At 46.6% G+C, this 15,000-nt stretch overlaps 1 protein-coding gene across 4 annotated transcripts in view; it reads right to left on the bottom strand.

The window, feature by feature from the left end:
* The window catches only part of Ano2 (anoctamin 2), a 353,573-nt gene that overhangs the window by 218,368 nt on the left and 120,205 nt on the right, over positions 1-15,000 (bottom strand). For all 4 annotated transcript variants that reach the window (XM_087655423.1, NM_001431940.1, NM_001431941.1 and 1 more), the window contains 3 exon segments: positions 10,207-10,262; positions 9,068-9,109; positions 1,817-1,881 (listed from right to left, as the gene is read on the bottom strand). In XM_087655423.1, the coding sequence (XP_087511549.1) occupies positions 1,817-1,881; positions 9,068-9,109; positions 10,207-10,262 (163 nt within the window).

Genomic DNA, 15,000 nt, shown 5'->3' with positions numbered 1-15,000 from the left:
TTTTCTCTTTGTAGCACTTTTCTGAGATGTGATGTCCTCAGGCCACTGGGTAGACAACTGCCTGCCCACTACCCATACACACTATGAAGCATTTATCTGACCTTCTTAGGGTCTCCAGGCTCAGCCTTTCTCCCTTTCTAAGCTAGGCTGCCTGTCCTACAAAGAGCCTCCAGCTCTGCTCCAGTTCCCAGTGTCCAAGCTCTCCAAATCTGTCAGCTCCGTAACAGGGATGTGCCCCAAAGGCCATATGTGCCCTGCAGATGAGAGCCTTTAGTTGCCAAACCTCAGGGCATACCGGAGTCATTTCCCACATTACTAGCAGGCCAATCACCTGAGGTCTCTGGGGAGAAGACAGGGCTTTCCGGGAGGGATAATTTTTGTTTTCTGCTCATGGTTTTAAAAACAAACGGGTAGTTAGACAAAACAGGCGACAGAGGTGGGTGGCCACTTGAGATGCCAAGAGAAAGAGATCAAAGCCTACTCCAAATGGAGGAAGCAGACTCCGTGTGGCCCCGAGGACAGTCTAGGTGGCCCATGCTATGCAAAAGCAGCCAGGAAACAGAGTTGCTGGGTGATAAGCCTTGGTCACAGACACCCCAACCCTTGTCCCAGGCCCAAGCACTTCAGTTAAAGGAGTTCAGCTTGAAGGAACACCTGCTTCTCCCAGTTCCTTGGGAGGGTTCACCCATCACAGCAAAAGGAGGTGAACCTGCCCAGACTCTACCCCACCCCCACACTGCTTTCTTTCCTCAGGCTGGGATTCATCTCACAGACTCAATCCTTTGGTGGATTCCCCTTTCCCAAACCAGGGCAGTGAACCAGGAATGTTCTCTGTTTTCTCAAGCTGGCTAATTAGATCATTAAAACTGCCACAGGGACTCATGTGGTAGGGAGGTCCATTATGTTGGTCTGGAACCTGCAGCCTTCTAACTTTTCCAAATGATTGCCTCTTCTACCAAGTTGGCCCATAGATCCCCTCAGTTCAGCCTCTATGAATCTTGAATGCCGAGGAAGAAAAAAAAGTCTAGTAGCATTTGTGCCTACATCTGGCCCAGAACCTCCCAACTTCCCAATGCTGCTTCCTGTCATTCTATTCAGGAAGAAGCCTGATATACACCAAGTTTCTAGATTCTATAAGCTTAGAATCTAGACTCTTTACTCATTTTAAGATAGTCAGAACTACTGCATTCTAGTCAGTTCTTTAAAGGAATGTTCATTGATATTTTATTAACACTTCAGAAATTTCCAGGGTGCCTAATGAAGAAGAGATTCCAGGAGCCAAGCTTCCTATAGGTTAGAAAGGCTGTGGAGAGCCCTTAGTCTCTACCAAGCCCATCAAATTATCCTTTGGATGAGTGGCTACATCTTTCCTTCTCCTGCACAGCAGTGTGTCCATTCGGGTACCACCCAAGGTTCAATGCTGTCCAGGTCCTTCCCTCGAAAATGAACAAGGAAGACAGTTATCTTTTATTCCCAAAGAGCTGGCAGGGAAATTGAGACCATAATGTTCATCTAATGATGAAAGTCTTAGCATATCAATTGTGTCACCTCCTTCCCCTTCCATCCCCTAGCATTCCCTGCTTTACGTCCTCAACCACAGGCACAGAGAAAGGACATGCTAGCTAGGAAGAACGGGACCTCTACTTAAACACCCAACTGCCAGGGACCAAGAGGGTTGACAGTGTATTGTTTAGGATTTGCATCTTAAGTACTTCCTCAAAAGTGCTCTCTCTCTCTCTCTCTCTCTCTCTCTCTCTCTCTCTCTCTCTCTCACACACACACACACACACACACACACACACACACACACACTCACCTGATGAGGTCAATGGGTTGAAATTTGTAAAACACTCCATAGCGTGCCCATTCCTGATACAGCAACTAAGCAAGAGAAACAGGACAGCAGATTAGCAGAGAGACCGGCAACGGTTATGGTTTTGACCAATGTAAAGTCAACATGCTACCCTTAGAGCCCAGCTCCTAGAAGTTCATTATGTCCACATAGTTATATCCAAAGGCAGAAGGCTACAGGAACTTCCGTCTCCTTCCCTAAATAATAGAGATCACCCATGCACATCTAGAAACACCCAGGTACCTGATGAGCATCATCTCTATCCCTTGTTTTGTCTGGTGCAGCACACAAGCCCTGCCACTCACTGTTCACCCAAGTAACAAGTATTCTCTGAATGTCTCCTACATTCTAGGCACTGTTCCAGACCCTGGGTGCTGCAATAAAATACATTAAAATCACTGTTGCCATGGTGCTTGGACCTGATGTGGGCAGACAACTATAAATATATAAGATTTATAAATGCCATTAAAATAAATCAAGATAGGGATATATGGGATAGGGTGGGATGTTGTTTTAGATAAGATGGACAGAGAGTACTTCTCTGAGGAGGAAGCATCTGAGCTCAGGCCAGAGAGAAATGGGGAAAAAACACTCACACTCCCTGTGCAGAGGCCCTGAGGTGAGTTTCCATGGATATGAGGATAGCAGAGGACTGTGTGATCGATCGGAACAGAGTAAACACAGGAAGAATCATGGGAGGTGACTGTTGCAGAAGGTGCCACGGTGCTAGACGCTGTCATGATAACTCTGGATTTTGAGGAAGCTCCTGGGAGACTTACTGTTAAGGGGATTGCACAGGACTCATCCTGATTGTTATGTGAAGAAAAGACTGAGTGAACAAGGAAACGGGAGGCTATTGTCGGTACGGTCCAGGGGAGAGATAGGGCTATACGCATAGGGGCGATGAGAGACATTTAATGGTGCCTATTGATTAGTGACTGAATTAGATGAAGTTGGCCTGGGGACTTGAATAACTGATGTATTTACTGCAAGGAGAGGACGGTGGAAAGAATAGGGCTAGAGAGGCACAGTCAAGGGTTTACTTTAGGATGTGGTTATTTGAGATGGTTTCTGGCGATCCACATGGATGTTGAATCATCATCCAGGTATAAAAATCCGAGTGCACACGACAGTCCAGGATGGACAAGCAACATTGCTAGTGGGATAAAGGATAAAAAACAAGTACAGAACTGGACACGCTCAGTATTAAAGGACCAGGAGACAGTGAAGAAACAACCGGCAAAGAGGGGATGAAGAATAGTGAGGTGTGTATCTAAGAGAAGAAAGTCTCCAGAAGAAATGGGCAAACTTGAGTGAAATGCCGCTAATGAGTCAGCTGAGACTGGAGAAGAGGCCTTTGGAGTCTACAACTTGGAGGTCACTAATTACCTTTGTTAGAGAGGTTTGGGGCTAGAAGAACGAGCTAAATCTGAGTGAACACCTACAAAGGGTTTATGGAGGAAACAGTACACCAAACACTGCAGACCACAATGCCATTACTTGGTGTGGAGCAACTCTGGCAAAAGCAAGACACACCTCCTAACAGTTCAGTTTCAAATTCCTGGCTTTCTATCAATCAGTCATCTATCAATAAATCTGGTAATTTGGTAATGGACTAACATTAGATCTCACACAGACAGCCATGCTGGCCAGATACTGTTTGATCAGATAATAAGTCTAGAATTACCTGACAAAACCATCACTGATTTGTCGTGATTTTTATGCTCTTTACATATCATGCAGAATCCCCAAGGAATTCTTCCAAGGACCTGTACTCTAGCGAGTCCTAGCCTGTGAAATACCCGCTTGACAGCAAGCCCTTCCCTCTCACCTATGGTCCTTTAAAGATCTGCTACTAAAGCTGAAATCAGAACCAGCATTCCTACTTAAAGGCTACAGAATTTTATTGTCATAACATCTCCCAGACACTGTAAATTATAACCAGAAACCATCCCGGCTGATGGAACAAGGGATTCACCAGCAGTTACTGTTTGCAAAGAGGGAAACTCAGACATAAAAGAGCCTTGATTCGTGAAAGCTAAGAGGTCTAAACACCCAAGCTCTGATGCTGCTCATTCCCCAGGGGCAACTCCAGCTTCACTCCTGCTGTTGTGAATGCATCTCTTTCTCTCCATATCTCTGGTGCGTCGACTGCCCTGAGCTCCTAAGAGCAAAGCCTGAGCCCCCAGCACCTTGTTGTTATAGAGATCCCACTTACATCCCCAAAGGAGGCTAGCTTGCGTCAGAAGGCAGGATGAATTGAGCTCCCTTGAGGATAATTGGGCTACCACACTGCCCATCTCATAAACTCCGACTTTCAAGGCAAATGCCTACCTAACTCACGGGTCCAGCTCAAACCTGAGCCTGAGGATAGATTTTTGTTACTTGTCCCACAGGGAAAAACTAAAACTGCTCCACAAAGCCAGTATGGCCCCAGTCAGCTCAAGATCACATAAACAAGCCACACCAGAAGCCTCACTGCTGATGGGATTCTGGTCCTGTCATCAGACATTTCCAAAGTCCCCAACTCAAGGTGGTATCCTCCACTCACAGGTGGTTATACCCATAGCTAGAGCCAAGCAAGCTGCCTGAACTTGGTCAAGAGGACGGGACAAATACTGAGCTGAGCATCATTCGAGCGAGCGTCAACCAACTCTGCAGCATACACCCTGGCTACCCACATGCACCTCAGTTGCCTGGCTACCCACGTGTACCTCAGTCGCCTGCCTACCTACATATACCTCAGTTGCCTGCAGGGGAGTCAGGAAAGGAGGAGAAGGTTGCTCCTGAGCCCCTCCCCCAAGAATTTCATTCATAGACAGAGAAATGAATCATGACAAATTGCAGGTCCCATGGTCCCCCAGGGAGATGTGCCCTGTAGTCTCAGCCCCATGACAGCGAGCATGCTGGTAGCAAAGGGCCGGTCACCATGGTGACCTGTATGGGTTTCTTTAAGCATGCAGAACCTAGAACCTTCTGATGTAGCTCTTAGTAAACATATTCTCTCACTTAATGCTACACCATATTCTCTCTCCGCCAACTGGTCAAACCTGCACATAAACCAGAGAGAGGCTGCAGCTCCTTAACCAATGGATGGGACCTTCTGCCATGTTCTCAGATGAGATTCAGGCACACATGTCTGACTCCCTGTGACAGATCAAACTTCATAAACAGCACACTCAGCTCCCACACACACACATACCCAAGAGGTTTCATGTCTGCCGGTGAGCTTCTGATGTAACTGTTTTGTAAGACTGTAGAAGACTTGGGTGTTACAACCCCTTATAATGCTCTAGAGTAGCAATGCATTGGGACTCCTGGTCCACCCTGGAGCTGCAGGGTTCTCAGTGAGTGCTAGACCCACCCAAGAGGGACAGAAGGTTGCCAACTGCAGATATCTCAGAGGCAGTTGTGGGACAGGATGCAGCCAGAGTAGACGAGACTAGCATCCATTCCCAGATGTTCAGCTGCCTATTGGAACATCTGGCAACTAGACCAGATAGTACTTTTCCTATGGTAACGTGTAAGTTGTATAGCCTGACAGTTAATCTTCAAGTGGGCATCCCACGTGAAAAGTGCCACCCGGTATAAAGACACTTAAAATCACACGAGTGGCTCCCTTCACTCTCTTGAGTGACCTATTCCCTAACTATTCACTAGAGAAGAGGCCTACTTGAAAAGACAGAGAACCCAGAACCAAGGGTTTCCAAAACACTGAAGAAAATCACAGTCCAGTATTGCACCTCTACAAAGGTGAGGGGCCACAGGGAAGCCAGGCTGCCCTCAGAAGATGGTGGCAGTCACTTCTCCTGGGTCCTCTGGGAAAGGAGGTAACTCCAACAAATGTGGAAAGGAGCACATGGCTGGAAGCCAGAGGAATCTGTGCACTCCCAGCTCCTGCTGTCATGGCTTCTAGGAAGGCAGGAAACCCTGTACTCTAGAGGCAAGAAATCTCCTCTTAATTACCCTCCTTGAGGGGAGAGAGACTGCCAGCCCCTACCAGGCTGAGTCACCACATCTTCAAAACTGCACCAGGCAAGCTCGAAAGGAAGGAGCTCAGTACTCCCCAGGGGCTCTTGGGTCTCCTGCAGTTGGCCTGACAGGAGTTGGGCCCTGGGGAAATCGTGGGAACAGGCATGAAGTACAAGGAATAGGTGAAGGATGTATTCAGGGCAGGATGGCCATCTTGTGATACAGTTTCAAACCATCCTCAAAGGCCCCCAGAGAAGACATCCCACTCCAAACATTATATCCTCCAATGGCCAAGATCTTCCCTACAGCCACCTCAGGGGACAATTATTTGAATTCACAAAAACAAGGGAAGCCTTGAATGTATTCAGAGAGCCTTATTCGTTCTTCCCAAGGACACAGCTTCTTAAACAGTGGGCCGTGACTCCATGTGGAGTGGGGTCATAAAACAACATGGCTCACAACAGAACTCAAGTGTGTAATGGACATGAGGTGTTTCTGGAGGCGCCCACTGGCATTGCGTGGAGTCCTTTCACTGTAGCCTTGATTCTGAACAACTCATGCCCTATGCACGCCTTTGTACTGCACGTCACCAACAAACACCGCCCGAATGAAAGCCCTCAGCTTGACTGGAGTAACCGTGTGTTATAAACTGTAGTGCTTTGCTGCACACAAAGTTTCCTGCCCCTTTAGAAATAGAACAAATTCATTATGGAAAACAAAGACTTAGTATTTCCTTACCATCATTCCTAGGTGTCTAATGATTGGATTAGTCTATCTTCAGAATATGTTTTTGCTAGAATGTTTGGTTTTTAAAATTGCAGTTTGATTTGCTGAATTTCATTTAAAAAAAAATCATGATATTGGAAATTCGGTTTGGGATTAGGATAGAATTTCCAGTTTGGAGACAATCCTAGTTCAACTCCTGCCATTTTATACTACATAGTTATGCATAATCACATCCTCAACATGGCAATTATAAAATCAATGTATCAATCGGCCCTTAGAAATGCAAAGGATGGTCTACATCCTCGGGATTAACATTCATCCAACACTTAACTTTTGGAGCCAAAAATAGGAACATTCATCTTGTTAGCATACAAAGGAGCCTCTGTCTTTATTCTAAAGAGACAAATAGTTTTCTAAATTTTGAATACCAAGTGTTAAGGTACTTGAAAGTATAATTCTTCTCTCCCATCACTTCCAAAGATGACAAAAGTAATCTCATTAGAATTTTTTTCCAAGTTCATCAGCGAGGCCATCAAAATAGAAGCTTCTGAGTGTTCCCTGAATTGTGACAATATGAAAGCATATGCGTACCAAAGAACTGATTAAAAATAATAAATGTTGATTGATATACCCATCTTATGTACCTATATACCCCAATTAATGGAAAATTTTTAAAGCAAAATGGAGAGTAAATTCGAAGCCTTTCTCTAGGCTGTACGGTGGGCACATCAGTCATAACCATGGAGTAAGAGGCTCTCTTAATGGAACCTGTACAGATGTGACTAAAGACCTCTAGCAGGGGTCTGTGTACCCCTATTTTAGTCTTGACCCCACAACCATCTATAGACATTTAACCAGTCTCCCGTTCTAGCTAGCTATCTGTTTTCTATCTTGGGTGAACAGAGAGGGGAAAAGTATTTATTCTCCACCAGAGTTTCTCCTATCTTGTAGCTTGGCAAACTTCTCTTTTCTACCCATGGCCCAGGCAGAGAAAGGTGAAGGTACCAGACCTGACCACACGAAGGGAACCTGTTGTCCTTAGAGACACTCGTTCACCTGTGTGCAGCAGCAAACCATCAGCTCTGGGAGTTACCTAGCAAGATGCGACACTGACTCGTGGCTCCTACCGCCAGCAGGAGGAGGTGCCAGCATCCTGATAGCCCAGGCTAGTGTATTTATAATAATAATATTGTGGTAGCAATACAGTATTACTCCAGAAATGAATACACACATATTTTGGATGGACTCCAATTCGATTCTCTCTAGTAGTGTGAAAAGCAGAATGCAGTCTGGATTCCCCTGAGTTAACATTGGATCCCTAGGCTCTGTGATACTCCCAGATGGGCTGAGGTCTCACCACCCAGCAGGCGGTTCCTCGGGCAGGCAATGGATAGTGATGGCCACTTAAAGGGAAGAGACCTGAAGTCAGAATGTAGGAGGACAGAAAACAGTTCAGTCGAGAGGGGTGAGGATGGGGGAGAAATGCTTCTTCCTTTTCCTTTAAATGTGATGCGGGACTTTTCAGGAAATTAAACACCGAAGCTATTAGCATCAGATAGGAAACAGATGAGGTTGAGACATTGCAATTCTACAGCAGATTCCCCAAACAGGCAGAGCGGGGACATGTGTAAGCAATCACAGCCGTATTTCTGGAAAAGACCTTTTATGTTTTTAATACTTAACACTTCATAACAGGGACTAATAGGCAGGATAAAAAGAAGGCAGCTCAAAAGGCAACTTGGGGCATGAGTGGTTTTCCAGACAACAGAATGGGGGGGGGGGTATCTCTTGAGCTTCGATTCCTAGTCCCTCCTTTCTCCCTCCCACCCAACTTTCTATACTAGAGCTGCCAGAGGCTGGGCAATAGGGTGGCACGAGCAATAGACCAGCAGACCAAAGGGGCTGAGCCATTCTTTACTTCATGTACTTGATGGCCCGGTAGTCCCAGGGTGCCAGCCAACAAAGCAAAGCTCTTCATATGGTTCGGTCAGGAGCTGTGGCCACTACTGGAGGGGTCCTCGAAAAGAAGCATCATCCTTCCCCCAGCTGTAACTTAGTTCCCAGCTTCCTGCAGTAGGCATCCTCTCGAGCTTCCTTCTCCCTCAGCACTCCCCTTTGTCATTTGGGAGTGGCTTTACTCTACTTGCCCCCCTGCCTATAGGACAGGAAACTGTTACGAAGATGGCCCAGAGGAATCTATAATGGACATTCATGGATAACCATGCTATTTTTTTGGACAGGGACACTTTATAGACAAAGGGATTCTAAGCCCCTACCCACAGAGCAGCGTAACCTCGGGTAATGTGTTCAGTCTGTGTTCACACCCACATGTGAGGGAAGGAGGATGGTTAGTGTCGCATGGTTGGGGCTCTCCTGTCTTTGAAGCGTGGGGTTTGTGATGGGAAAACTATTAAGATTAGAGGTGTAAAAGGAACATTTATGACATCTTTAGCCAGTTCCACACCCAGCCACACTTTCACACACCCACGGTCCTCAGCGAGGACAATAGAGGCTCACCTTTCTGTCATTCATGTCATCCCCTGGACTGTCATATTCACCCTGTAGGGAAAAGGGGACACCAGATAAAGCCAATGGAGTCATTGAGACCAGATGTCAAATGAGAAAGGATTTTCTTTTTTCTTTTTCTTTTTTTCTTTTCTAATGTCATCTCTTTCATTTCTATTTGAGGAAAATCCGAAACATGGCATGGGCCTGAGCCAGTGTTTGATTTCTTAGTAATCACCTTGTAGGGTTTAACTAAGATAGCTTTTCACACAAAATAACCCCCTCCTGTGCTTTACAGAAGAGCCCAGGTTACTCTCAGCCCGTGCAATGGCAGGGTCTGTGCCTTATAAAAGGGCTGGCACATGAAATAAAATTCACCTCATGCATGACACCCTGCACCCACAGCTGTCAGGAGTTAGTTTAACATGCTCCACAGCAAAGATGGCAGAGGTGGGAAGGCACCCATCTAGGAAATTCCTGTCTGCCAGACTCATTCGTCTACATTGCCTGACAGACTTGGATGGTGTTGAAGACTAGAGGCATTTAGTTGAAGGGCTGCTTAAGGTCTTCACAAGTTATCTGGAAATATGAGCGCATTGCATCTTGGGAAGACCATTACTCCCAGCCAAGGAGTACTTCCAGGTTGAACCTTCCCACAGGTATTTTTAACCAACTGTACACTACATTTGTATTTTCACAGTTTTGCCAAAACCAAAGACAAGGTGTCAAGGAAAGCTTGCTTCTTGTGATCTGTGAAAATGACTGGAAAGACAGTTTGAGACCTTTGGCAAAAAAAAGAACCAGGTGTCATCCTCAGCAATGAGAAGTTTCAGGGTTGGCAAAGGTGCTTTAATCTCAGGGTTCACTCCTGCTTTCTTTTGCCAAATGTTCACCCACCCCAAGGCCCGTGGCTCCAAGTCTCAGAAGATTGGAGAGAACACACTGATGAAAACGTACTTACAGGCAATCATGGCACACTCTGTAACCCTGGCTCCCATGGTAAGAGGCCATGAGTGTGAGGCAAGTCTGGGTCACACAATGAGACCCTGCATCAAGAAGAGAAAGAAGGAAGGGAGGAAAGGAAGGGGGCGAGAGGGTTCGGAGGGAGAAAGGGGAAAGGGAGGAGTGGGGAGGAAGAATGAAGTACTTACATCATGGAGCGGGTAGGCAGCCTCATAGATATTGTTCGCTATTAGAGAGTTAATGCCTGAAACAGGAAGAAGAACAGTAGCTCTGAAGTGGAGTCCTCTCAGCCAACGTGTTGATAAATAGTAAACTCTCGTGTGCCTCCCGGCTGTGGGCTATGAATCACTGCATTCTCTACTGTCTCTCCACTCTACATTTCTTCCTCAGGCTTTAACTCTTAGTAGAAGATATGTGGCATCCGTCTCTCAAACACCAGTGATGTTTTCACATTCAGTACACTGTGAGAACCTTCACATTGTGCCTATCCTTGCCTTCTGATTCCAGCCGGTAGCCCCTCCCCACGGCAAGGCCACATGCATTGCCTGGGATCCCCATGTTCCGTGTCAGCATAGATGTGTTCTGATGGGTGACTTTGGCCATGATAAATCAATGCAGGTATCAATGTCCTGTGATACCTTCCTGTCCCTTCACAGGACTATTTCATTCTGGTGATTGGCCTGCCTTCCTAGACTGCCCTAGGGTTTGAGATTCCAGTACAGCATCGCTGAAAATAAGGTCTGGGGAAACATGGGAGACCTCTGACGCTTCCACAGCTCTGATATTGCAGAATGTTCATGGGCGGGGAGGTTGAGAGCATCTTGCAGTGCCGCTGGCAATAGTTGCCCTTTACTCTTCCTCTCTCTCGGGTCCCCAAAGGAGTTTTGTGGCATGTCATGACATCATCCCCTTGGCTGATGGAATATATGCTTATGACTTCTTTTGCTCTATGTTTCTCTCAGTTTTCACTCTAGTACAATAAAACCTGCTCAATAAAAATCACCTAAATAAGGGTTGGGGATTTAGCTCAGTGGTAGAGCGCTTGCCTAGCAAGCGCAAGGCCCTGGGTTCGGTCCCCAGCTCCGGAAAAAAGAAAAGAAAAAAAATCACCTAAATAAAATCTCTGTAGTGCCTCCAATAACTTTTTTTTTTTTTTGGTTCTTTTTTTCGGAGCTGGGGACCGAACCCAGGGCCTTGCGCTTCCTAGGCAAGCGCTCTACCACTGAGCTAAATTCCCAGCCCCTCCAATAACTTTTTTATGATTTCTTTTATTTTTGAGATTGTAATATAATTAGATCATTTCCCCTTCTTCTCTACAAACCTTTCAATATGCCCCCTCCTTGCTTTTTCATATTTATGGCCTCTTTATTAATTGTTGTTACATATGTCTCTGAACATGTATATACATATATAATCCTAAATAGAACTGCTCAGTCTGTATAATGTTACTCAGATATATGTTTTCAGGGCTGGCCATTTGGTATTGGATAGCCAATTGGTGTGCTCCTCCCTGAAGAAGGCTCTGTCTCATGGCCCCTGCATTCCTTAGTAGCCTGGAGTTCTTTGTGCAGGGTTGAGGCCTCACGTGATTTCCCCCATTGACTTTACCACGTCTATGGCTGTTGTTTTCATTCTGTTCATATTTGGATAGTCATGTTGGTGAGACTTTATAAGTGTCTGTTCTGACATTACTAGGAGACCCGGTGTCATGATAAACTCCAACAATTTTTATAGGGAAAAGATGCCCTGAGACTTAAAAAATATTAAACACGAAAGCCTCACAGGGATACTCGCCATTTAGTCCTAGCAGTCCCTCATGTCACTTGCCCATAGCAAAGTCTAGTGAGGAAATGCTGAGTGGCCAGATACTGTTGTCTCTCTAACTCCAACCCTGACAACAGAGAGCTTCTGCTCACAGAAGGACACAGTTATTTCTTGTTTCTTTCTTGGTTTTATTAAGAGGCTATAAAGCAGTCTGCATATTCTTTGTCAGGTTGGGCTATCCTAGGTCACCAACAGTGTGTACGTTCTACGTCAGAATGGGCTATCCTGAGTCACCAGCTCTCTGGTAGGAGAAATCGTATCTCACCAACTTAGCATACTAAGATTCTGCATACCAAGATCCACATTCAATCAAAGAGAGGAAGCTCCTAGTACCCAGTAGTTTCCCATGGCCGTGCACACACTTTCATCCCTGTCTCTCTGCAAAGACAGATGCTCTTTGCAGAGAGACAGTGAACAGTAGTAAGACAAAGTCATGGAGTTCAGAGGAAAACAGCACAATACACTGACGCTCAGTGGGCTGTGTTGTCAGTGGCTCTGCATCCACAGTGAGGCTGGGACACAGGTCTATACATCAACTCATTAAAACTCCTACATCCAGCCACACCCACACATTAAGACACCGAAGAGGATCTCAAGCAGTCCTCTCTTCCCCAATTCTCGAACCTTGCTAAGATTCACCACATTTTCTAGCATGACACAGACTCTGTGCCCACCGGTTCTGTAGATGATCAGTAGACATGGCCACCTTCAGGAATTTGAAAGCTGCGTATACCCGGATGTGCCTTCAAGAGCTAGCAGTTCTCTTCCAGTGTTAAGTTTCTTCTTTGGGATTAACGTAAAACATGAGAAATTACTCTGGGGGAGGGGTGGGGATGATCTGAGAGAAGTGCGTGTGGGGGAGGGGTGGCAGGGGTGGACAAGCTACAGATTTATTTTAACTCAGAAGACTACAGTTTCAGTCAGAGCGTCATTAATCAGTTCAAGAGCCCTAACCACAGCAATACGAAGCCACCCCACAGTAATCAAAGGGAGGAGAACCAAGCTGGGGCAGCAGGGCTGAGGGGGTATTTTTCAAGCTACGAAAGTACCGTCAACATGAATGGAAGTCAAAGTACCGCAGGCCGATAGGGACCTCGACACGACCACTTCCCAAGAATTACCTCACTCACACCATGGCAGCTGTAATAACCCCCCCCCAAGACAGTCCCAAAGCTTCATGGAAGAAAACAAACAGGTGTGTCACCTCTCTTGGCTGAGGCATCAGACTGACAATCTGAGCTCAAGATCGAATGTCCTCAGATCTCTGTTCACCGGGCTCCAAGCTGGACACCCACTTCCATCGAAAACCTACACACGGCTCCACCTCCAGCAGGCGGCTCGTCCCCTCCAGGACACACAACACCTATTGTTCCGAGTCCTCCAGAGCCTGCAATGGACTCGAGTCGGAGGGGATTCTCTGTTTCTGCTGTGTCTCTCAACACACTTGGTTCACTCACTGTCCTGACCAAAGGGGTGACATTTGAGGAGCCGTCCACTCTTGGCTGTTACTTGCTCAGTGTCTCTTCTAGTTGATCAAGTACCCCCACCCCCACTAACACACACACACATCCTGCTCAGTGTCTTGCTTGGCAAACTACCCTGATGAGGAAACTCGAGACTCCCGTTGATTAGCCTGCCTCCTAAGACAGGAAGTCCAGGCAAAGGGTCTTTTGCCTTGGAGCAAAGACTCCGGGTTGTGAAATCTGAGTTATCCCAACTCAGATACCCAAGGCTCCCAAATGATGTCATCGAATGTTTCTCCATCACCTATAGCTGTGCACTTCCCACAGGACACCTCGGTGGTGGCACATGGTGGTCCCAATCAGTGTTGTTTCTGGGGAAGCGGGATAAGCCGAAAAGCAACTGCACAGCCACAACTAGCTACCCTACCGAAGCGGGGCTGTACGGGGCCTCTCGTTTTACCCCAGACTTCAGAAACCAAGACTCTACCCCAAACAAGCATGGAAATCAGTTTGAAAAGAAAAGAAAATAATCAAACGTTTTTCAAAAAGAAAAAGAATCCCTGCTTTGAAATTTTTGGATTTTTTTTTTCCTTCCTTTTCAACGAAAAAAAAAACTGGTCTAATTGGTTCCATTGTGTGCCATTCATGTGGCCACAGTGGCAAAGCTTTCTTCCTTGGGAACACATAGATACTCTTCCCGCACTGTATTAGGCATAGTAGGGGCAGGGGGTAGGGGGAGGGAGGAGAGGGAGAAAGGGAGAGGAAAAGAGACAGACAGACAGACAGACAGACAGAGACAGAGACAGAGACAGAGACAGAGACAGAGACAGAGACAGAGACAGAGAGAATATGAGAGAGCATAATGCTAAACTTTTGTCTTCTTTCTCCCAGAATGAAGGCCATGGAGAGGCAGAAGGCTCCAAGGATATTTCCCTTCGTTTCTCCCCAGTCCCCAAAGAAAAGAAAGGCGTCAACTCCAACAGAGCATAGACTCTGGGGTCCCGCAGAAGCTGATCCCTAAAGTCATCAGTCCCATCTCTCTTCCACACACCAACTGCACACTTGTTGCTTAGAACTCTAACCACCAAAGGAAAAGGCTCAAGCTCCTCGTTACTCAGCACAGACCACACTTTAAACAGCCTAGGAGACTGGCCCAGCATCACTGCCCCTCTGCGTGCAGAAGCATCCAAGCTAAACAACCGGAGCGGACTCGGGCTCCTGCCACGGGAAACGGAGCATGCGCATCCGAACCCCGAGCCTTGCCTTTGGCTCTGCGGACACCAGGCGAGAACGAAGTGCAGGACTTTATGGTCCGCCACCCAGAGACAGTCTCATTAAAGCTACAAGTGCTGCTGGGTGGCAGGGAGCACAGCTCTGCTCCCTGCAGGCTAAGCTCAAAGGAAACTTTCATCCTTTGGGACAGGTACTTAGAGAGATGGTGCCCTCCTCCTGAAAGCCCATTTGGTTTTGATTCGCTCCACAACAGGGCCTGCTCGGCCCAGCATTCTGCTTTCATCCCTGCACTCCAGTCGGACATAAATCTAAACCAGAGCCCCCAGACGGCACATTTAACAGAGACTATATTTACCCATCACCAAATTGTCTTGACGTGTGCTTAATTACTTAAACGTCTTTAATCCCGAGCCTTTTCTTCTAGCAAAATAGAAACCAGTTCAGCTGGATGAATGATAAACC

The sequence above is a fragment of the Rattus norvegicus genome, chromosome 4 (assembly GCF_021556685.1).
Source record: "Rattus norvegicus strain SHRSP/BbbUtx chromosome 4, alternate assembly SHRSP_T2T, whole genome shotgun sequence".
Taxonomy (NCBI): Eukaryota; Metazoa; Chordata; class Mammalia; order Rodentia; family Muridae; genus Rattus; species Rattus norvegicus.
This window is presented reverse-complemented; position numbering and strand designations above follow the sequence as displayed.